At 46.5% G+C, this 23,869-nt stretch overlaps 1 protein-coding gene across 1 annotated transcript in view; it reads left to right on the top strand.

Moving 5' to 3' along the window:
• TSPAN7 (tetraspanin 7) overlaps window positions 1–23,594 on the top strand; it is a 128,234-nt gene extending 104,640 nt beyond the window's left edge. Inside the window, exons 3-8 of the mRNA XM_028113533.1 lie at window positions 1,004–1,078; window positions 3,517–3,612; window positions 5,000–5,155; window positions 10,599–10,682; window positions 22,284–22,359; window positions 22,610–23,594. Coding sequence (XP_027969334.1) covers window positions 1,004–1,078; window positions 3,517–3,612; window positions 5,000–5,155; window positions 10,599–10,682; window positions 22,284–22,352 — 480 coding nt within the window. The 3' untranslated portion in view covers window positions 22,353–22,359; window positions 22,610–23,594. The remainder of the gene's footprint in view (window positions 1–1,003; window positions 1,079–3,516; window positions 3,613–4,999; window positions 5,156–10,598; window positions 10,683–22,283; window positions 22,360–22,609) is intronic.
• Window positions 23,595–23,869: the final 275 nt, after the last annotated feature.

The raw sequence follows: 23,869 nt of genomic DNA, 5'->3' as shown, positions 1-23,869 counted from the left end.
TACAGGAAGCATGAAACGAATAAGAAGCACTAAGGGTTTTAGATACTTACAGTCACGTAGCTTACTTGCTTTTTAAAGGCTATCAACTCCACACGCTGTGCAGAACCAGAGAGGGAAGTAGCCCCCTGGCCCCTGCTCTAAGTGCTATACTCAAGGCTGATCACCATATTGAGGAAGAATGTTGGCCCGTGTGCATTCTGGTCTTTCTGGCAGCATGGGCTTGATACAGTTGCAAAGGAAGGGGGTCTGAAGCCATTTTAAGAGATGTGCTCAAGAAAACCGGAGGGATTTACCCAAACGAAGAGAAGCAGTGGGTTCACATCATGGAAGGGGTCACACATATGACGGGCCCTTGTGTAGGAGCAAGGTTGGGCTGGTTGTCAGATCTTCTGAAAGCCGTTCTAGCACCAGGGAGTGGAAGTTACAAGTAGGCAGACTGTGGCCAAGAGAAAGGAAGTCTTCCCAGCAATGGGAAAGCTTGGAAACTGATTGGGCCGCTAGGGGTACACGGGTGGAGGGACTATGCTAAGCTTGCAGAAGCCAGATGAAGGGTGCCCGCAGACGTCAGCTGACCGTCATGGGGGAGGTGGTATGAAAGACCCCCAGACGGGGCAGAACCGTGAACCTCCAGAGTACTTGTTTTTTGGTTTTGGGGGTTTTTTTTCCCCCCAGAGTACCTTCTTGCTCAACAATTCTAACATCAAAAATAGCGGATACCTGAGTTATAAAAAGCCCTTCCAGATTTCTCCTGGTTGAGCTGAGTCTCCGGATGAGCTCTCCTCAGCATGTGTGGCCCAAAACGCTTATGCATATTAAATAGACACATTTCTATATTGAGGCTCATGTGGGGAAATCTGGACAAGAGTATTTTTAAACTTTTCCTCAACTTTGGGGGATATGAGAATTTGTGTGATTCCCTGTGATGGAGAAGCCACCTACCCCAAAGGAGCACGCATCCCAATCCTAACGTGTCTGCCTTTGTCCCCGTGTGCTTGATTTTCAGTATGCCATGTTTCTGTCGCTGGTGTTCCTGGCTGAGCTGGTAGCTGGCATTTCTGGGTTCGTGTTCCGTCATGAGGTGAGTATACACAACGTAGAGAACTCGGTTGGAGGGTCTTTGGTAGGAGGATTTTTGAAACCTCTCATAATGTGTGAGGGGCACATAGGGGCCAGTTAGCATCTCCAGTGGTATCGCTGTTTTCCAAACGTCGCTTCATAGGGGCTGAAATGCCAATAAAAATCTAAATGCAGGAATTTCACCAAACTCAAAACCTTAGTTGTTGATCCTCATTCTATTTCGTGATATAGCTCCTGCAGGAAATGATTCTCCACCTTGTTTTAAAGCAGTGACCTTTGGTGTCGATCAAATATACTCCTTTTAAAATAGCAACCTCAGCAAGGCACAAGTGGGTGTCTATATAACGAGATTTCTGTGACTGCTTGATTTCCCCCAAATAGCCTACGCTCCCCTCTTCCCTCCTCAGAGCCCTGGGGGCCGCCCCTTGACAACTGGGGGGTAGAAGCCAAGCCCAGGAACGAGGAGCCCTGCTACGCCGTGTGGTGGCAAGGGCAATAGAGAAGAGGGCTGTCATGATCTGAAACCCCTACATGGCTTTGTTTCTAATGACATGTAATAGTTTAGACTTCGGAGGCTGGAGAAAAAGAATTCTGAGTACTGTTCTGTGATCGTAACTGTGGTTTCAAGGACATGGCTGGCTGTTCTGTATCCTGTGTGGCCCTCCTCCCATGGACTGTCACTGTGGATGCTCTGTTAAGACAATGGGTAGACTCTCAGGCAGAGATGAGACGCCCTCGTGCTGTCTGTAGCCACCACGGTGTCCCCTGTCAGACGTGTATAGTGGTGACAGATCAGACAGGGTACATGCTACAATAAAGCACTAGCGCTAACCCCCCCGCAGTCTGTTACTGTACCCTGTAAATAGCAGTCAAGCCCGAAGTAGAGGCGCGTGTGTTAGAAAGGAAAAACAAAAGAACAGCAAGTTAAAGGTGGAAAACGCACTGAGGCTGTTGAACGTCTGGCATGATCTGTCCCAGACCCTGCTTCTGTGCCTGGCCAAGTTCAGTTCCCAGTGAGCTTGCTCGTGGCACTTTCTTCCCCTTTTCCCCATTGCTCTGGTCTTCCCCTTACCGGAGGTTCGATCTCGGGTGTCAAGGCCGACTTCTAGAACCCATTTTGTATATGGGTGCTGCATCTGGAATTAGATTCCCCATTCTTATTGTCAGGCGAGGTGAAACCTGATGAAGTCCCGGCCTCCACAGCCCTAGAGGTGCCCCTGACATGTGTGTGAACTCCCCAGACACGGCTGGGTCCTTGCCCCCTCTCCTCCCGTGTGCTGCCATGACTGGGCTCCCTGGGGGAGGGGGGAGGGATACCCAGGGCCTGGGTGCCCTCATCTACCTCACCTCTGTGCATCTGACACACTGAGGGGACTGGTGGGTGGGGGGGCGTGAAGCCACCCTTCGCCCACCAGCAAGGGGCTTGTTTCTCCTGTGGAAGTCCTCAACGTGGCCCAGGGTCTGTTCCGTGTGCACCTGCCCACTCCACAGAGACAGTGCAGGTGCAGCGAAATGAAAGGACACAGCCAGGTGTGGTATCTACCTTGGCTTAGAAGCTCCATGTGACTAGTGTCCATTGATCTCTTGTAACTAACTGTACCATGGGCAGAGCGCCTGGTATTTCAGCAAGGAGCATGCCTCTGTAAGAGAGTCACCATACTTAGCCCCAAGCTTCCCACCAGGCAATTAATGTCATTTGCTGTCCTCCCACTCCAGAGTCATTTCAGCAATCGGGGGCAGTCTCACCAGACGTGGGGAGTTGCCTGGTAACACACCTGACGCCCCCCCTTCAGTGGGTTTCCAGGGGAACAGAGCTTGAAAGTTAACCCACGGCCAAATGTGCTCCCAGAGGAGGAGGAAGGGTTTTGTGAACTACCTCGTAACAAGAAAAGTTCACGTCCCTCCGCCTCTCTTTTTGGCCTCAATAGAGACAGGTTAAGTGCAGGTTGGTTTTGCCCTACTCCTGTCTGCTAGAACAGGGATCCGGGTCTGGTCACAGCACCATCAGTCTTCCTGCCTTCCAGTGGCCTGCCCTTTGTTATTCTTCTGAGCGAGGGCAGGAGAAGTTACAGAGAGAAAGGTGCCCATCAGTCAATTTGAAGAAAATCAGGAGAAAAGCCAGGCCTGAGGTTGGGGCTCACTGTCACACTCTTTCAGAAACTGGCCACATCAGTGGGTCATTTCATGAGGCAGGCTTCTTCCTCTGGATTGGGGATGAGGAAAACATTTTTTTTTTTTTTTTTTTTTTAATCCTGAGCTAATAAATCCCTCAGCGAATTTTCTGAGATCTTTTGTCTCAGAAGACAGGGCATTCCCTCCCTGGCCTACACTGATTCAGAGATTTTTCAGAAGAGGCCATTTTGGGGGTAGAAGTTGGTATGAATCTGAGTCCGTTTGGGTGGCGGTGGACCGGAACCACATTCCTCCTGCCTTCCACAGATCAAGGACACCTTCCTGAGGACTTACACGGATGCCATGCAGAATTACAACGGCAATGATGAGAGGAGCCGGGCGGTGGATCACGTGCAGCGCAGCGTAAGTGACATCAGGCCGTAGCCTTGGGGGCTGCTGGGGGCGCGGGGCCATGAGCACTTGCTACTCATTCCTGTCCCTCACTTCCATTTCTAAGAGTTCACACCCAGTGCTCGGCTAAATGTCCAGTTATCCGGGTAATCAGCATCAAGAGGGACCAGTGCCTGTGGCTTTCCTTTCATCAGGATGAATTATGAGCATCCCAAGGAAAGCTAGCTTGCCCTTAATATCCAAAGTCTTGGAAACGAGGCGATGGGTGACCTTGCTTAGCATGGGCTCCCAAAGGCTGGCATTCTGCAAGTGGTGTCTTTAGGCTGAGTGGAGAGCTCCAGTGAGCTATGTTTCCTGGCGTGGGCAGTGTAACGGGGGTGGACAGTGGGTCTGGGAGAAGCCAAGGGTCTGGCAGGAGTGCGACTGCCCCAGGCTGCCTGGTGCTTTGTAGAGGAGGTGAGAGAAGTAGCTGACCCCTGCCTGGAGGTGCTCAGGGGGACAGGTGCTGGTGCTCAAGCCTCACGGCCCATCTGGATCACCTGGGGAGCTCTTTGGTTGGCAGCGGCGGGGGTGGGGGTGGGGGTTGCATGTTTTGTTTTGTTTTTTACTTCAGTAGCAGTATTTTTTTTTTTTTTTGGCATTTTGATAACATTCCCAACTCAACAGAAAAGTTGCAAGAAGAGTATAAGGAACTGTATGCCCTTTACCCAGATTCAGTAATTCATTTCTATTTTTGCCCCGTTTCCTTTAACACTCTCTATGTCAGGGGTTGGCGCACTTTTTCTGGAAAGGGTCCTGTGGTCACTATTTTAGGCTTTGAGGGCCGTGCTGTCAGTCTGTAAAGGGCTAGGATGGCCATGTCCCCCCAAAACTTGATTTACAAAAGCAGATAGCAGGTGGGCTATAGTTTACCAACACCAGCTCTCTCTTCCTCTTCTCTCCTTTCTCTTCCTTCCCCCCCCAACCCCCAATCCATTTACTATTGGCATAGCTCCTATGACCTATAAGCCTTAAAAAGAGCTCTTTAAAGCCATTTTTGTCTCGGCTTCCCCATCAACGAGCCGGATTTAGTTGCTTCATACCTATAAGAGCGGCCAGCCCACACAGGTGATGTCGATGCGGAGCCAGGCCCAAGAAGCCCTGCTTTACTTTGTGGACGTGGTGAGGAAGCCAACACAACATGCAGTCTCGGACTGACTTCCTTCTCTCAGTTCGGTCGGGCTTCCCAGGGAGTATGAGCGTTAGTGGAACCCCAGCTTGCCTTTACTCACCAAAGCTGTGCCTGTTGACTTGGGGCCTTGGGCCGAGTTTCTCATTTAAACAGCCCGGGGCAGTGAGGCGGAGGACCATGGTGTCTGTGACCCACACACTTCGGGTCTTTCCCTTTGCCCCTTGACAGCTGAGCTGCTGTGGCGTGCAGAACTACACCAACTGGAGCGCCAGTCCCTACTTCCTGGAGCACGGCATCCCCCCAAGCTGCTGCCTGAACGAAACCGACTGCAATCCCCAGGACCTACACAATCTGACTGTGGCTGCCACCAAAGTGAACCAGAAGGTAGGCTTCCTCTCAGCCCTGACAGCATCCGTGGTGAATGTTTTGAGGGGGGGCGGGTTGGGGGTGGTGGGGCTTTGGGTGGATTTGTTTCTGTGAAACTGGGACAAATGGGTTAGAAATAGTAGTCTAGGCAAGCGTGCAGGATCTTTCCCTGTGGCCCTTCACCACCTGAGACAAGGCACCCGAGACTGTCCCCTTCTGGAGGGGCAACTGTGACTCAGCAAGAACTGACCAGGCACAGGGAGGGAGGTTGAGCAGCCATTCCTGCTCACCTGGTGCTGGTGTCAGACAGGGAATGTGGCCTTTCTTCTTTCTGGCTGTCTTTCTTCTGCTTAATCTACCTTCTAAACATGGACTTATTCACAGATGGGTACCAGTCTTTAGCAGGAAGGGGGATGAGAGTTGACAGACAACATCTGTTTCTGCCAGGAGGGTGGCCTTTATTTGAGGGTGCTCTCTGCTTTAGGAAAAGAAATCAGCAACTCCACTTCAACTCACTGTCAGCATCTTGAGTCCCAAAGAAATCAGAGGGAGAGAGCGAGGGGGAGAGAGAGAGAGAACTGGCTAAAAGAAATTGGAAAGCTAATACATTGTGAAAATGAGGGAAATAAAATTTCAGTCGCCAGAAGGAAGACCAATTCTGTCTTCCACTTCATAGAGAATATGGCAAAGGCGTGATAAAACGTGTATGAAGTGTGTCCGTATTCTTAAACATTTCGAGAAATGCCACATAGAAAGTATGTTTTGGTAAAACAGAAGGGAGGGAAAAAAACCAACCCTGCTGTTGTCTTTACCTGCTGTTATGCAGCCATCGGGTAAATCTTCTTTTCTTACTCAGATAAAATTCTATCCTTCCAAGGTCCTCAGCACTTGACGTGATCTGGGCCAACTGCTGAATAATTCATAGAAGATAGCCATCCTCTCAAGATGAGACTGTTAAGAGACAGTTGCTGTGTTCTTACCCATTTAATGTTGGTATTTGTAGCATAAATGCTGCAGGGCATTGTTGCCATTCTAGAAGCTCATTTTGTCATCCTGGGCTTATTACTTGCTATTGGTGCGATGAGGTAATAAGATGTTCCCTACTGACCGCTTCTTGTCTTAGCTAAGAAGACATCTGTCCCTCTTGGAATTTTCTTATGAACCCAAAAGTTGAGGCTTCCTTTGCCTCCCATCGGTAAGGTGACTTCTGGTCTCTTTAGGGGCATCCCCACTGAGCCCCCAGAGATGACCTTAGGCTGCCATTTTATGAAGCGCTGAGCATACCCTGCTCCAACGGATGCTCCAATTTATAAAAGACAAGAAGCGCTTTACGGCAGTGATGTTTGGGCATGACAGAGCCTCAGGAGGATTTTTGTAGAAGGAGCAACCATCAGCCCGGGTGGTCTTTTTTTACCCACAAGCTTCCTTTCCCTTTGTGAAAGCTGGGGATCTAGAAGTCAGGGGCATGGGCTCTGGTGTCCAACTCCAGTTTAAATCCTGGTTCAGCCACCAGCAAGAGGTGACCTTTCTTAGTCTTATTTTCTTATTTTTCTCAGCTGTAAAAGGGAGATGATTGTTCCTGCCTCTTAGGATTGATAGGAGGACTGAACGAGATAAAGTAGCTAAAGCGCGGGGCCTGGCCCCCGAGTAAGGACCAGAGAAATGTTAAGTGTGATGTTCAATGTTGACTGCAATGTAAACAGCACCCGGGTGATGGTGAAGTTTGTCTCCCTCTATATCACACTGTCCTTTATTAGGAATGATGCAGCAGGTCCTCAGAGGGAAGATCTTTTGTTAGTCTTCAAAAGCTAGTTTAGAGTCCTATCCTATAGTGCATCTCTATGATCTTTAGAATTATTTCCAGAAAGAAAGATAGGGTAGCATTTTTTTTTTCATTTCATTCATTGATAACCTGCAAATTGACCTCACTCCCTGCCTCCCCACCACACCCCCATCCTGCTTGATTTACATTTTCCTGGGCACCTCAGGTACCTGGAAAAGGGGCTTAACTTCTCCAACCTGGCTTTCTCGGTGGAGAAAAAGTGAGTAAAGACTGAAATTTGTCTACTGAGTCTCATTAGATGTTCCCATTTCATGTCCACGCGGACCACTGAGACAAATGAAGGCCCGGGTCTGAGTCTCAGATGCCTCGCCTATAAAAGGGAGGAGATAGGGCTGGGGTGAATACACAATAGTAGATGCTCATAAATGTCAGCCCCCCTCTCCTGACTCCCTCTCCCAGGAGGCTTAACTACTGCCCCCCTGTAGTTCTATGGAATCCTCTTGTCTAGAATACATGCATTCTAAATCCTTATCGATCTTTTTGTATCTTGAACCCTATGATTTAATAGGACAGAAAGATGACTCTTGGCTCTCACCTGGCAGCCTGAGAAACCTGCCTTGTACAAGTCACTGGGAGAGAGCAGGAGGGAGGTGAGACTAGCTAAACAGGATGTTTATTGTTTTGTGTAGGGGAGGGGATTTATTTTGGTTTTGCCAGCAGGATGTTGAAATATCTGCAAGTTCACATGGCTGACAGCACTGACTGAGCCCTTACTCCATCGGAATTCTTGACATTTTTAAAGAGCAAGGGCAAGAGGGATGTTTCCCATTGGTGACTGTTGGTTTCAACATGCGGAGAGGGCGAGCAAAGGACCTGTTCTGTTTCTGGATGTTTCCTAGGACACTTAGCATGGGTTTCTCTCACACCTGACCACCAGGCTTTCATTTGAGGAAATGAAAAGAGATTGTTGTGGGCAGATAAGATCATGGTGTAGTGGGGAATGTGAGGTGGAATGCAAACATGGCCTTGCTATCTGCAGATCTGAGCTAAGACCTGGAGAATGGGCTCACGGGTCCGCCTGGTGAGTAACAGAGGAATCCGGAGATGGAAAGCATTGATTTCAACCTTGCTCTTAGACTGTTTAGAAAACAGCAAAGAAGCGAAATCACTTTTATCTTCCCATTTTAAGGAACCCTCCTACTGATAGGATTAAGGTGCTTTCTTCTTTGGAGTGAAAAGCCATGGGAGAACTTTTCTTCTAGAAGGGTGCTCCTCAAGCTTTTTAAAGGGCCGCTGAAACATCTAGAGATAGTGGCCACATTCATTAAAATTCATTAAAAAATGAACAACCCAGGGATTTGGCGATTCTGATGGAGGGAGTCTGGAGCGAGGCCTCAGATTCTGCATTTCCAGCAAACTCTTGGGGGCTGCTGCTGCCCCTGGAAGAGTCCCACTTTGAGGAGCAAGGTTGAGAGAGAAGGATTTTGTCACAGTTGCACTAATGGCGGGGACCGCATGTTTCTGGTTTCTCTTGCTGGTTGGAGTGGGCTTATCAAAAATGTGATTGACTCCGCTCCGAGTCTCCTACAAATGGAACAGAAATCATACATCAGAAAAACATATTCCGCTTACATGCAGAATCGAAGTTCATAGGAAAAATATCTAGGCCAAGATATATTGCAGAGTAAGAAAGTCACCCACCTCGCTTTTCTCTGGTCTTTATTGTTGGGTTTGGGTTTCCATATCTTGAGGTGACCTACCACTGGCGTTGGACTGAATGAACTTCATCCCTCCGCCCGACCATCACCAAGGGTGGGGGAGAAGATACAGTCATGATGGCCACCTGGGCAAAACGTGGTCTTAGCTGCTACCATCCAGGAAAGCATTCCAATATCCATCTCTCTTCTCGCCTTGAATTCTTCCTAACCCAACCTGCTCTCCCTTCCACTACCTTTTGGAAAGTAGTGTGATAGTTACTTTCATTAGTAAAAATGAAATCAGCCAGCAGTCTTCTACTACAAAGGGAGAATCAAATTTCAGAATTCCTCATGAGCAGAAACATATTTCCTTTCCCACCCGCCCCCGGCCTTCAAATTTGCATCAGCTAACCAAGGAGTATAGTTGGCCCATTGCATTGAAAACACGTGTCAAAGCGCTGCTGCTAAGTTATTGCACTTCTCCTCTGCAGACAGACTAGATGCGTAAAATATCACTTATTAGAAGGTACAGCACTGGTAGAATTGTCATAAGCTCTGAGAAATGTTAAATTGCTAAATTTTGAATTTCAGTATGGGAGACGTGGTTTTTTGTGGTCTTCAGATATTGCAATTTAGTGTGCCTTTCTTGATAAACAAAAGTCCTTTTTACTCTGTTTATGAAATTAATGTCTTAATTTTTGCAGACTTTATACATTGAAGTAGAAGCTGTTTTTCAGAAAACTGGAAAAAGACCATGTCTTCTGAGACAGTATACATTAGTTCAGAAATCTAGGCTGACTTGGCCCAGTTTCAAATAAATATACATATAAACACACAGACACATAGACACACACACACACACACACGAGTTCGACCTGTCAGGCATTTAACAGGGAGAGTCAGCTTTTGCCTTTGCATTATGGGTTATATACAAAATTTGGTGTTTCCTACACGGACTAGGCTGATAAAATGTAATCCTGGATAACAACAGCAAAAAAACTCGTTTAGCAACATGGTTGAATTCCAACCATATCATTTATTTTAAAGAAAGATGATTCATTTTATCAGTATTACACTAACATTGAAATTGGTAAAATGGGTGTTGGTTTTAATCACAACATTTGGAGATTTCATGGTATGAAAGGGAAATTCACTTCATTTTATGGATGAAGTTATTGACCTCTAGAAAGGAGAAGTGAGGGGTGCCCGGGGCGCTCAGTCGGTTAGGCGTCTGACTCTTGGTTTCGGCTCAGGTCATGATCTCAGGGTCGTGCAGGGAGTCTGCTTGAGATTCTCTCTCTCTCTCCCTCTCTCCCTCTCTCTCTCTCTCTCACCCTCTTACCCTCTCACCCTTTCTCCCTCTCTCCTTCTCTCCCCCCTGCCATTCCCCCCACCCTCTCTCTCTCTCTCAAAATAAATAAATAAACCTTTAAAAAAAGAGATGTGACTTGTTCAAGGTCACATAGTAAATTTATGGAAAAGATGACTTTAAAACATAGGTTTTTCCCTGTTAAAAAATAAACTTAATGGTCTCCTTAGAACCCCAAGATACCTTAAAGGTGGCAGGCATTCAAACACTCCCCTGTGACCTGACAATTTCACTTTATTTTTCTAAGATTGTATCACTTGTTGTCAAAATGCTAGTAACCATGACCATGTTTATTATGCTGAGTATTTCTCTGCAAGGATGTGGAATGCCTCTGTATGGCTGGAGTCTGTAGGGTTTGCTTCATAGGTCTGACAGATCTGCTGCTACACCGAATCCTACCACTGAAACATTTCTGGATGAAACTACATATCTGGGACTTGCTTTAAAATAATCCAGCCAGGGGAGGAGAGTTGAAATTTAAATGCAACCAGATTGGCCACATGTTCATTGTGAGGTTAGAGAAATTGGAGTGTATGTTGGGAGTGTTGCAAGTTAACACAGCTCAGTCTGGACCCGGGTGTGAAATGCATCTCTCTCTCTCTCTGTTTGCAGGGTTGTTATGATCTGGTGACCAGTTTCATGGAGACCAACATGGGAATCATTGCTGGAGTGGCTTTTGGAATCGCGTTCTCTCAGGTAGGCTGTGTAATTGTGCGGTCAGGCCTGGCCTTCCCCGGCCTCCTGCCCCAGCTTCCCTCCCCGGTCTCCGGATTCCCCGCCTGCCCGCCCTGGGCCTTGGGAGAGGCTGATAGATGGGGTCAGAGCTCCTTGCTCATTAGTCCTCAGGTCATCTGTTTATTGATTTTCCTTTTTCAACTTAAATGAAGTTTTGGCATCAAGGGAATATCGGTTACAGTTCAACTAATGACTAGCTCCAGAAAACAACTTGCTTCTTCTGTAGGTCAAATGGAGGTTAACTGAACAAAGTGCTGGTTTAATTGGAGCATAAACAACTCCAAACATCAAATGGCTGATCTGGATTTGGGGGAGGCTTTTTTTTTTCTGGTCGATCTGTCCCTGTTTTGTTCTTCGTTCCTGTCGATTATGCACGAGCTGTCTCCCTTTACAGAAAGCCTACAGTTAGCGAACTTCATCTTGCAGTCATTACTTTAATCCTACGTTTGACTATGGTTCCTTATGAGGAAACGGAATTTTTGTCTATTGTGTAGCCCTTTATCTCCACCCAGCCTCTATAAAATAATGAGAGAAGTCATTCTGCCAATGAAGTGCGCCACGCGTCCTCAAGGATAGAACAAGATTAAGCTGACTCTAAAATTTGGGCCCCCTCCCCCCAGCAGTGCAGTATCCCACAGACCTCTGACCTCCCAGCCAAACGATCATACTGTTGCAACGATAGTGCTGTGGGTGGGAGGATTGGCGTGTATACTTAACCAAATGAAAACTTGATGTATGTTTAACTCCAAATATTTTCAGGCCAACAGATCGTTTTCTCAACGAAGCCCAGTTAATGTTCTCTTGGTAATGTTTCTCCACCACTCTAATTTCTCCTGCCTGAATTCTATATTTGCTCTCTCAGACTATACTTACCTATTCCCTGCCCCCCCCCGCACACCTCCTTCCTTCCTGCCTGGCAATGCAGGCACACATTCGTTCTAGCCAAGTTCGTTCTTCAAAATTTTTAATTGAAATATGGCATATACAGAAAAATACGTAAATTATAAATGCACAGCTTAATAAATCAGCACAATGTGAACATACCTGTGTCACCCTCACTTAGATCAAGGACTAGAACGTGGCCCTAGTAGTTTTTTGCAAAGAGAGGGTTTTGCCCCAGGTCAGTTGACAAACTTCTTCCTCAGCAGTGACAAAAACCTGGGTGACATTTCATCTGACAAGAGCATGTGGACTCATCCCATGGGAGTGTGCACTCCTTGTGGTGGCTTCAAAATTCTTTCACTGTGCTTCTTCATTGTTTGCAGCTCATGAAGGGAATTACACTCTCAACACGCCAACATGCAAACCAAGATGGCACCACAAACCGTGCCGGTTCGTCTCCAGAGACCTTTCCCAAAAAGTTGCTGCCCAAAATTTCCTCCGATTGCTATCCTACTTGAGTCATAACACTTCAGTGACGTGTCTGTAATGGCCAGGGGACGTTTTAGAGGATCCGGGACCCACGTCCGATACAGACGTGCAAGATGCACTAGAGAGCTTGCACATCTGTTTGTGCGTGTATACGCAGGGTCAGGTTAATGCCATCGACAGGCCAGATGTGTGCTTGGTGGCTGGGGACGACTGTCCCCTCGGAGGAAGGAATATAGGTGAGGTCTCCCCTAATGGCTCTCCTAGAACCATAAAGGGACCTGATGCCAATACTTTCCATGGGGAGAAGAGAGCCTCACAGAGCCCGGAATCTCATGGATAAAACATCATGTCATCTAGGAATGTTCCTGCACGGCCATGAGGGGCACAGGAGATTCTCCCATTTTCATTAGTGAGGTGAACCAAGTCATGAAGGATCTGATTAAGACCTCTCTTCTACTTCTCTGTCATGCTTCCCTATGAAGGGGGTGGGGTCGGGTGGGGTGGGGTGGGGATTTCTGCTTTAGACAAATTGCCTGGTGAGCATTAATCTGTCTGTGCTAACCTTGAAGAAATCCTCGACATGGGGATTGTGGAGTTTGCTCTGTGGCCCTCTGGGGCAGTGAGAGAGGGGCCAGTATCCCTGAGGGAACCCCCAAACAGAAACTCTACAGAGATTTTAGGTCTCATCATGGTACCACATCATTGTTGGGATAAGACAACAAAACACAAAGCCCAGTGGCATCGCCTAGCCAATACCATTCACCCCCAGGACCAGACAGGTGCAGTGAGGCAGAGACTTGAGACCTGCCATGCTCCGCAGGAGGCAGGGGGAGGAAGAGCCATAGCTGCCTTTTACTAGCGTGATGTGCTAGGAGCCAAAGTTGGCTTCCAGATACCGGTGGGTCCAAGGCCTCTCCGGGACAGTGGCGGCCACTTACCTGATGCCTATTCAGGAAGAACCGGCCATACCGGTCCTGGTCAATGACCCAGAACCAAAGCTTTAGCCACATGTGTTTAAAATTTTGGGGACCAGTGTCAGAGTAAAACCTAGCACCTGTTGGCTGATTCAGGTGAATCACTCATGTTGGCCAATGTCTTGGCCCTTCTGTACTGAAGCAGGCCTCTACTGAGTAGAGGCCAAAGTAGGTAGCAAAGAACAGAGCTGTTCTCTCCCTCCCTCCCTCTCTCTCTCTCCTCCCTCTCCTCTCCCTTCCTCTTCCCCTTTCCTCACCCACCCTCCACCTGCTCCTTGCCCTTCCCCTCCCCTGCTCTGCTAACATCCACATCCACACTATCATGTGTGGGAACAAACTAGCCTTGCACATCTGTGGTGTCAGAAATAAAGGTGGTATAAAGTACAAGGCAAACTAAGCCAAATCTAGCCTTTCCATAGACTATGCAAAAAGTTTGTCCCTGGTTAGCTCATTTAGCCAACTTAAAGCCCCTGAGTTCTGTTTTGGGGGCAGCAGGATTTGGGCAGGCATTTAAGGCTTCCTCTACAAACTCCCATGCCCTGAGCCCTCTCAAGGGAAAATCCATTTGTCTGGACTCGATGGGCAGGTCCTGCTCTCCTATAAATTCATAGCAGGAAGTTAGTGTTTTGATAGGGTACCTCCTCCATGCATCTCTGGCAGCTCCACTTTTTTTTCCCCATTTTCTATTGTTATGTTAATCACCACCCATTACATCATTAGTTTTTGATGTAGTGTTCCATGATTCATTGTTTGTGCATAACACCCAGTGCTCCACGCAGAACGTGCCCTCCTTAATACCCATCACCAGGCTAACCCATCCCCCCACCCCCCTCCCCTCTAGAACCCTCAGTTTGTTTTTCAGAGTCCATCGTCTCTCATGGTTCGTCTCCCCCTCCGACTTACTCCCCTTCATTCTTCCCCTCCTGCTATCTTCTTCTTTTTTTTTCTTAACATATATTGCATTATTTGTTTCAGAGGTACAGATCTGTGATTCAACAGTCTTGCACAATTCACAGCGCTCACCATAGCACATACCCTCCCCAATGTCTATCACCCATCCCTCCCACCCCCCACCACTCCGGCAACCCTCAGTTTCTTTCCTGAGATGAAGAATTCCTCATATCCGTGAGGTCATATGATACATGTCTTTCTCTGATTGACTTATTTCACTCAACATAACACCCTCCAGTTCCATCCACGTCATTGCAAATGGCAAGATCTCATTCCTTTTGATGGCTGCATAATATTCCACCGTGTATACATACCACATCTTCTTTATCCATTCATCTGTCGGTGGACATCTTGGCTCTTTCCACAGTTTGGCTATTGTGGACATTGCTGCTATAAACATTGGGGTGCACGTACCCCTTCGGATCCCTACATTTGTATCTTTGGGGTAAATACCCAGTAGGGCAATTGCTGGATTGTAGGGTAGCTCTATTTTCAACTGTTTCAGGAACCTCCATACTGTTTTCCAGAGTGGCCGCACCAGCTTGCATTCCCACCAACAGTGTAGGAGGGTTCCCCTTTCTCCGCCTCCCCGCCAACATCTGTCGTTTCCTGACTTGTTAATTTTAGCCATTCTGATGGGTGTGAGGTGGTATCTCATCGAGGGTTTGATTTGGATTTCCCTGATGCCGAGCGATGTTGAGCACTTTTTCATGTGTCTGTTGGCCATTTGGATGTCTTCTTTGGGAAAATGTCTGTTCATGTCTTCTGCCCATTTCTTGATTAGATTATTTGTTCTTTGGGTGTTGGGTTTGATAAGTTCTTTATAGATTTTGGATACTAGCCCTTTATCTGATATGTCATTTGCAAATATTTTCTCCCATTCTGTCGGTTGTCTTTTGGTTTTGTGGACTATTTCTTTTGCTGTGCAAAAGCTTTTTATCTTGATGAAATCCCAATAGTTCATTTTTGCCCTTGCTTCCCTTGCCTTTGGCGATGTTTCTAGGAAGAAGTTGCTGCGGCGGAGGTCGAAGAGGTTGCTGCCTGTGTTCTCCTTTAGGATTTTGATGGACTCCTGTCTCACGTTTAGGTCTTTCAACCATTTGGAGTCTATTTTTGTGTGTGGTGTAAGGAAATGGTCCAGTTTCATTCTTCTGCATGTGGCTGTCCAATTTTCCCAACACCATTTGTTGAAGAGACTGTTTTTTTTTCCATTGGACATTCTTTCCTGCTTTGTCAAAGATTAGTTGACCATAGAGTTGAGGGTCCATTTCCGGGCTCTCTATTCTGTTCCATTGACCGATGTGTCTGTTTTTGTGCCAGTACCATACTGTCTCGATGATGACAGCTTTGTAATAGAGCTGGAAGTCCGGAATTGTGATGCCGCCAGCTTTGCTTTTCTTTTTCAATATTTCTCTGGCTATTCGGGGTCTCTTCTGGTTCCATACAAATTTTAGGATTATTTGTTCCATTTCTTTGAAAAAAGTGGATGGTATTTTGATGGGGATTGCATTGAATGTGTAGATTGCTCTAAGTAGCATTGACATCTTCACAATGTTTGTTCTTCCAATCCATGAGCATGGAACGTTTTTCCATTTCTTTGTGTCTTCTTCAATTTCTTTCATGAGTATTTTATAGTTTTCTGAGTACAGATCCTTTGCCTCTTTGGTTAGATTTATTCCTAGGTATCTTATGGTTTTGGGTGCAATTGTAAATGGGATCAACTCCTTGATTTGTCTCTCTTCTGTCTTGTTGTTGGTGTATAGGAATGCCACTGATTTCTGTGCATTGATTTTATATCCTGCTACTTTACTCAATTCCTGTATGAGTTCTAGCAGTTTTGGGGTGGAGTCTTTCGAGTTTTCCACATACAGTATCATATCATCTGCAAAGAGTGAGAGTTTGACTTCCTCTTTGCCGATTTGGAGGCCTTTGATTTCTTTTTGTTGTCTGATTGCTGTGGCTAGGACTTCTAATACTATGTTGAATAGCAGTGGTGAGAGTGGACATCCCTGCCGCGTTCCTGATTGAGAATGATATTCGCTGTAGGTTTTTCATAGATGGCTTTTATGATATTGAGGTATGTACCCTCTATCCCTATACTCTGAAGAGTTTCGATCAAGAAAGGATGTTGTCCTTTGTCAAATGCTTTTTCTGCATCTGTTGAGAGGATCATATGATTCTTGTTCTTTCTTTCGTTAATGTATTGTATCACGTTGATTGATTTGCGGATGTTGAACCAGCCTTGCAGCCCAGGGATAAATCCCACTTGGTCACAGTGAATAATCCTTTTAATGTACTGTTGGATCCTATTGGCTAGTATTTTGGTGAGAATTTTTGCATCCATGTTCATCAAGGATATTGGTCTGTAATTCTCCTTTTTGATGGGGTCTTTGTCTGGTTTGGGGATCAAGGTAATGGTGGCCTCATAAAATGAGTTTGGAAGTTTTCCTTCCATTTCTATTTTTTGGAACAGTTTCAGGAGAATAGGTATTAATTCTTCTTTAAATGTCTGATAGAATTCCCCTGGGAAGCCATCTGGCCCTGGGCTTTTGTTTGTTGGGAGATTTTTGATGACTGCTTCAATTTCCTTAGCGGTTATAGGTCTGTTCAGGTTTTCTATTTCTTCCTGGTTCAATTTTGGTAGTTGATACATCTCTAGGAATGCACCCATTTCTTCCAGGTTATCTAATTTGCTGGCGTAGAGTTGCTCATAATATGTTCTTAGAATTGTTTGTATTTCTTTGGTGTTGGTTGTGATCTCTCCTCTTTCATTCATGATTTTGTTGATTTGGGTCATTTCTCTTTTCTTTTTGATCAGTCTGGCCAGGGGTTTATCAATCTTGTTAATTCTTTCAAAGAACCAACTCCTAGTTTCGTTGATCTGTTCTACTGTTCTTTTGGTTTCTAGTTCATTGATTTCTGCTCTGATCTTTATGATTTCTCTTCTCCTGCTGGGTTTAGGCTTTCTTTGCTGTTCTTTCTCCAGCTCCTTTAGGTGTAGGGTTAGGTTGTGTATTTGAGACCTTTCTTGTTTCTTGAGAAAGGCTTCTATTGCTATATACTTTCCTCTCAGGACTGCCTTTGCTGTATCCCAAATATTTTGAACAGTTGTGTTTTCATTTGCATTGGTTTCCATGAATTTTTTAAATTCTTCTTTAATTTCCTGGTTGACCCATTCATTCTTTAGTAGGATGCTCTTTAGCCTCCATGTATTTGAGTTCTTTCCGACTTTCCTCTTGTGATTGAGTTCTAGTTTCAAAGCATTGTGGTCTGAAAATATGCAGGGAATGATCCCAATCTTTTGGTACCGGTTGAGACCTGATTTGTGACCTAGGATGTGATCAATTCTGGAGAACGTTCCATGGGCACTAGAGAAGAATGTGTATTCCATTGCTTTGGGATGGAATGTTCTGAATATGTCTGTGAAGTCCATTTGGTCCAGTGTGTCATTTAAAGTCTTTATTTCCTTGTTGATTTTTTGCTTAGATGATCTGTCCATTTCAGTCAGGGGGGTGTTAAAGTCCCCCACTATTATTGTATTGTTGTCAATGTGTTTCTTCGCTTTGGTTATTAATTGCCTTATAAAATTGGCTGCTCCCATGTTCGGGGCATAGATATTTAGAATTGTTAGATCTTCTTGTTGGATAGACCCTTTAAGTAGGATATAGTGTCCTTCTCCATCTCTTATTACAGTCTTTGTTTTAAAATCTAATTTGTCTGATATAAGGATTGCCACCCCAGCTTTCTTTTGGTGGCAGCTCCACTTTTATTCAAGAGAGCTTGGAGAGGGAGACGCACACAAGCAGAGTGTGAGTGCGTGCACGTGTGCCCGCACGCATGCATGAGAGGGAGAGAGAGGATAATGGGAATATCACTCCCACCCCGTCTCTAACATGGCCCGGAAGCCAAAGCTGAGGGTGTCCGAGTCTGGATGCTCACTCCGTTTGTGACACCACCCCTCCCCTTGGCTGGCCTTCTGCTGTGTGCTGCAGGAGAGGAGTGGTAACCCTTCTGCATCCATTGTAAACACACACACGACTTTGCTAGACGTGGAACGTGTTAGGCTGGATTAATCCTCCACATCACAGAACAGTCCTGAATGGGGACGGTAGAGCTATTTTCCAGAAGGGGAGGTTTGAGTGGCTTGCTTGAGGTTGGGCTGCTATTCTAGATCTAGGCTTACAATTCTGACCCCTCCACCTGGCCTGCTGTATTAGACTTTGGGGCCAAAGATCACCCTTGAACTTGCCTCACAGAGCCTGTAAAGGGAACTCGTTTTGTGCTTTTATAACGAAAGGGATTGAGTCTGTGAAATTGAAAGGAAAAGCGTACTCATCAAAAAAGACAGATTCTCCTCCTACCCATCCGTCCCCTGACCCGCACCCCTGCAGGGCCTCCTCCAGGGCCCACAGGCTGCTGGGATGATTCATTATGAACCAGGAACTCTTTTCTGGGACTTGATGACCTTTTCCCTGTAGAGGGCTGGACGAAGCTGTTCATAGCCTTGATGAGACATGGCCAAAGAAGGCTGACAGAACTATTTACTTATTCCCCTAGTATCGTCAGGGCCCGAGATGGTCCCGAATAGCATTTATGGTTTTATGTCAAACCAGATTCCTTGGGATTTGCCCAAGGCATGGAAGTTTTATTTAGTCTCCCACCTCAGTCATTAGCATACCCTCTCCACGGGCATTATAAGGATCTAATGAGCTTTTGGCCTATTGCTTGTCACTTGCTTGTTCAGAAAGTTGCCTTTACAACTTTGCTGTCCTCTCTGTGGACTGGAATCAGGAATTGGGCCACCTCTGCATCCCATGGTGATGGCAGGGAGGACGCCCTGGGCCTATTACCCCTTACCTCTCTGGTCTTTGCTGGCCTGGGCCCCACCTCTCTCGCACCCTTTTCTCCCACCTCTTGGCATCTGCCGGGTCCCTGGTGACGTGCAGAGTCCCAGTGAGGCACCCCATGTCACTTGAGCTTCACGGCGCTCAGACCTCTCAGGCTGTCTCTGTGGGAGGGCCTTGAGAAAGCCTCGAGTCAGCCTTCTGTGAAGTAGAGGCCCTTTCTTCTCTCTCCCCCTCTCCAGCTTCTCAGTTCTTGAACCGGCAGAATGTCCCAGAGGTTTCCATGACCCAAAAGAAAGCAGAATATAGTACTGACAAGGCAGACAGTGGTAAAAATAAAATGTTACCTCAAAAAAAAAAAATAGATGAAGACAAATTACAAAGCCTTCGTCAACCAAATATAAATAATCTGATCTAAAACTCTAGAGGCCGTCTGGAACCAGGCCTTTCACCAGCCACCGGAATGGTGAGGAGTGGCTCTGGGGTCTCCGTCCTGAGGGGTTTCCAGCATGAGAGACCAGCCCCCCTTTTCCTCTCTCCATCCGGGGCTTAAAGCAGAAGTCTGGCCCAGTACCTACTTACTGCAGCGTGCTTCTCAGGGGCGCAGAGCTTGACTCTACTCTTTGAGGGGCTTTTTCCATATAGTTAGCCTGAAACAAGAGTTCATCAAAATAAGGATGGACTTTTCTGGCTATAGATGAACTGGGTCTAGTGGCAAGCAAGCGTTTGTCCTGACTCACAATGAAGCAGAGGCCCTGACTTTGGCTGAACAGGCTTTCCGTCAGGTACCCAGAAATCACTTGGTGACAGCTACTATGAAGTATAGGATGCTTCCCCCCTCTGCCCCAGCTCCTGACTTTCCCTTAACTTGGTACTTAATGGAGGTGAGAGGTCAAAGTTTTCTCTCAAATATGGTAAAAACACTAGAGCAAATTTGAAATCCCTAACCCTGCGAAAATCCAAAATACCTACCACACCCCAAATCCTAGTTTTTCTTGCACTAGAATCAAATACAATAAAAGCCAGTGTGTGCAAAACACCGTTTTCATATAGCTTCTATGAACCTCAGTTCAGGATGGTTTTTTTTTTTTTTTTTAGGAAAACAAATTTCTTAGTAGATGTTGAAAAATAGTTTTAAAAATCTGTCTTCTTCCATGGGCAAACAGAAGGTATGTTCTTGCCCCAGAAATATAAAACACAGTAAGGTTTTTTGTTTGTTTGGTTTTTGGTTTTCTGAAAAGCATCTTTCTTTTTTTAAAATTTTTTATTTAAATTCAATTTCATTAACACATACTGTATTATTAGTTTCAGGGTAAAAGGCAGTAAGTTTAAAAGCAAGTAGCTTTCATTTGTACTGATATTTTTAGAAGTTCTTGTTTCTGTGACAAAGTACATCCAGTGCTTAAGAATGATGCTGCTTCTGTTTGGGGGGGGAAGAAAAGTGGAAGCCCATGCTATATTTCCCTGAAAGCAGAGATTTTAGATACAAGAAATATTTAAGCATCCTAATGAGTCTTCTGGCTGTGTGGCTCATGAATTGCCATGGAGGCCAGGAGCATCAGAAAGCACTGAATTATGAGAGCGTTGGAACCCACAAAGCGGGGTAGTAACTATCCTCAGCGCTTTAAACACACGTGAGCTCAGCGGGGAAACATGAAACTCATCAGCTTTTACAAAGAAAAAAGAGTTTAGGAACTGGAAATCAAACGGAGAGATGCCCACTGAAACCCCTTTGTCCAAAGTTTGCAAGGAAAGGCAGGAAGGAACCCCTGATAGTGTGAGACAGAGGAGTGATTCTGGGAAGGACAGGGTCTAGGCTGAGCTGTAGGAGTGGGGGGGCGGGCAAAGAAAGGGGCTGTCCTCCGACAGGGGAAAGAGGGTAGAATCTTAAGCTCTGGATGAACTACCAGTGTGGTTTGGGGGAAAATTCTTTAACCTCCCCTGAGCCCATGTTCTTATCTGGAAGGTTAGGACAGTAATACTGTACAGGGATGTGGTGAGGGTTAAATAGCTTGATACACTTGAATATACTATACCTCTAATGATCACTTTTTTTTTTTTTTTTTTTTTTTGGCCAAAATCTGATTTTTAAGAGTATCAAGTGTGTTAGGGGCACCTGGGTGGCTGAGTCGGTTAAACGTCCGACTCGATTTCGGCTCAGGCCATGATCTCAGGGTCGTGGGATTGAGCCCCAAGCCAGGCTCTGTGCTGGGCGTGGAGCCTGTTTGAGATTCCCTCTATCCCTCTTCCTTTTCTCCTCCCCACCCGTGCTTTCTCTCTCTCTATCTCAAAAAGTATCAAGTGTGTTCTGGTGTACACTGGTCCCAGAAAATGGCAGTTCTAATGAAAAGGGACAAGCTACAAGGTTCAAAGTCCTTACGGGGGGGGGGGGTGTTGATTTGTGTCATTTAGCTCAGAATTCTGGAGGTTACAGCCATGGTTCCTTTGGTGGTTTGGGCAGGATATTATGAATTTTGTGGCACAAAATGATGTTGGCCAGAGCCTTGGTAGGAGATAGGGTGAGTCCAATAAGGTGGTGATTTTTCCTCACCTGACGGAACTTACGGTTTTTATATTTCACGGCATAGTTTTACTTTTAAAAAGGAAGATGAGAATCCAGGATTTCAGCAAGAAAGGTAGCCGTGTTCAAGGGTTGCCCCAAGCCACAGTGGGACCCAGTGTGCCTGCATGTGTCCCACCTGTTAAGATAAGGGCCACCGTGTGGCCTGGATGAATTGCTTCTCTCATCTGGAAGGCTGGTTTACGCACCAGCGCTGGGTGCCGGCCCTCAGAGCGACAGAGTCCGCACATCTGAGGTGGAAACCAAAACATAGGCCTAAAATATCTACATGGTTAGAGACAAAGAGAAATTAAAGCCCTGATGTCCCTTTTCCCCTAATCCAACACCTACCACTTTCAAGCCATGGCTTTCTTGCCTCAACAGGCAAACTCACCCAGTCAATAGCGTCTCGTTGCCTCAAGGGAAGAAAGACTATCCTGTCAGCCATGCATGGCTAAAGGATCGCACCATGTTGAGATATCTTCCCAATGCGCGTGTTTGGCCTTTTTGGGCATACCTTCCTAATCCTGTGGTCCTTCCATTTTTTTCCCTACTCTCATAACCTATGAACAAGTCGTAACACTGCTTAGGTATCAAAAGTTGTTTTTAAGCAGCCAGAGCACACTAGAGTGGAACCTTATGGCTGGTTCTAGAACCTCCAGGTGTCCTGCCCTAGCAGTCAGACTCCTGAAGTCTTAGACCCCCCCCCACCAGTGAAATCACATTTGATCTTTTTCTTTAGTGCCCTATTCCTCATTCGCATACAAAAGCCCTCAGTTGTTAAAAATTACATCTGGGGGGCCAAAGAAGTGTGCAGTTCAGTGACTTGAGATTGTGGTCTTCGTTTCTCTTCTGGCAACAGCTGATCGGCATGCTGCTGGCCTGCTGTCTGTCCCGGTTCATCACGGCCAACCAGTATGAGATGGTGTAAGGAGAAGGTGAGTGCATGTGGGGAGTGTTTAATCTCGGGGTTCTCCCTCTGGGGCACACCCTGCCCTGCAAACGGGCAAGGGTACCGCCGGGCCACTTACCTACCTGATCTCGGTGGCACCTGCGCACGTGCTGAAACCTCATTTCTGTGGCCCAGGGAGGATGGTGTGAAACGTCCGAATGCTCCTTTTAGCTTGTCACCTTATTTTAAGTCCTTATTAACGGTAAGTCACTCACGTGTTTTCATTTCTCTCGCAGTCTTTCAAGCATGATGGAATAAGAGACCTGTTTTAAAAAGGAACCACAGCACTCTCTGAAAGACTTCCAGAGGATGTTAGAGCACAGTAGCTAACGCACCCGCCCCCGCGCCCCCTAACCCCCCAGCCAGCGAGCAACCCGCCCGCCCGCGCAGTCTCCACTCCGCCTTCCAGCCCGCCTCCCGTGTAGCGTTCCATTTGGTGAAGCCCCGTCGTGCCAGAGTGTAGCCGGGTTCCCTGCATCCAGTCCTAGCGGACCCCACCTGAGGCCCCCTGCGTGCCATCTCCTTCATCTGTACTTGGTCCAACTCTAGCTCATTGTAGGTGACTGGTTATCACACCATCCCTGGCCCCGCCGGGCCCTGCATGTAGTGTGGAAGGTTCCCGCTCACCCTTCAGGACTGATAAATGCCATACCCCTTGATGTAGATAAGCTGGTAGCTATCTGTTCTTTTGGCTTAATCTCCTTTGGTTTGGTTTTCCCTTTACTAAGGCTCTTTCCTACCTTCTTCAGGCTGCCTAGGATATGTAAAGAGAGACTTCGGTAATGGTCCATGAGGAGAATAAAGCCTGCGTCATGCATGAAGGCAATAGCTGAGCGTTAGGTGGCCTCCTTGCTCATTATTGTTACATGCCCGGGCGTGTGTAGACAGTTTAGTGGCCCCCATGCCTCTCGGGTGAAACCTGTATAATCCTGTTACCAAGCTGTATTGTTGCCTCCTGTGAAGGAAATAATATTACTTCTGTTCTTCCCCAATTAATTGCTCTTGTGTTATTTCACTTCTTTCTGTATTTTTTCTTTGCATCGACATTATGGACATCGAGGACCTCAGCAATTCAGTTTAAAAATGAGTGTGAAGGGGGAACAAAGTCAAATATTTTTAGAAGAACTTAAGAAGCAATGCCTCTGTCTAGCATGCCAACAAGAATGCATTGATATTGTGAACATTTGTGATACATGTATTAATAAATAGAATCATTACAAATTGCTGCGTTTTGCTCTTTGCTTATTGTGGAAGCGTCTAAACACATAATTTCTACTTCATCCCCCAACCCGGGGGATTGGGAGTGGACCACCACCTTACATGCTGCCGCACCCTTCTAACACAGGCTCCCACCCTCCCCACGCATGCTCCCACCACTCCACGCATGCTCCCACCCCACTGAAATAGCCTCGGGCAGTGCAAATGCCGAGGGGTCAGACTTTTTTTACCGACATTTCAGAAACTTGAATCATTTATCATGAACAGGATTACTATTG

Source organism: Eumetopias jubatus, unplaced genomic scaffold (genome assembly GCF_037043125.1).
Source record: "Eumetopias jubatus isolate StellerSeaLion01/CBP00866 unplaced genomic scaffold, mEumJub1_p1.0 scaffold_11, whole genome shotgun sequence".
In the NCBI taxonomy this organism is placed as follows: Eukaryota; Metazoa; Chordata; class Mammalia; order Carnivora; family Otariidae; genus Eumetopias; species Eumetopias jubatus.
The sequence above is the reverse complement of the archived record's forward strand: the minus strand, read 5'-3'. Positions and strand labels throughout refer to the sequence as shown.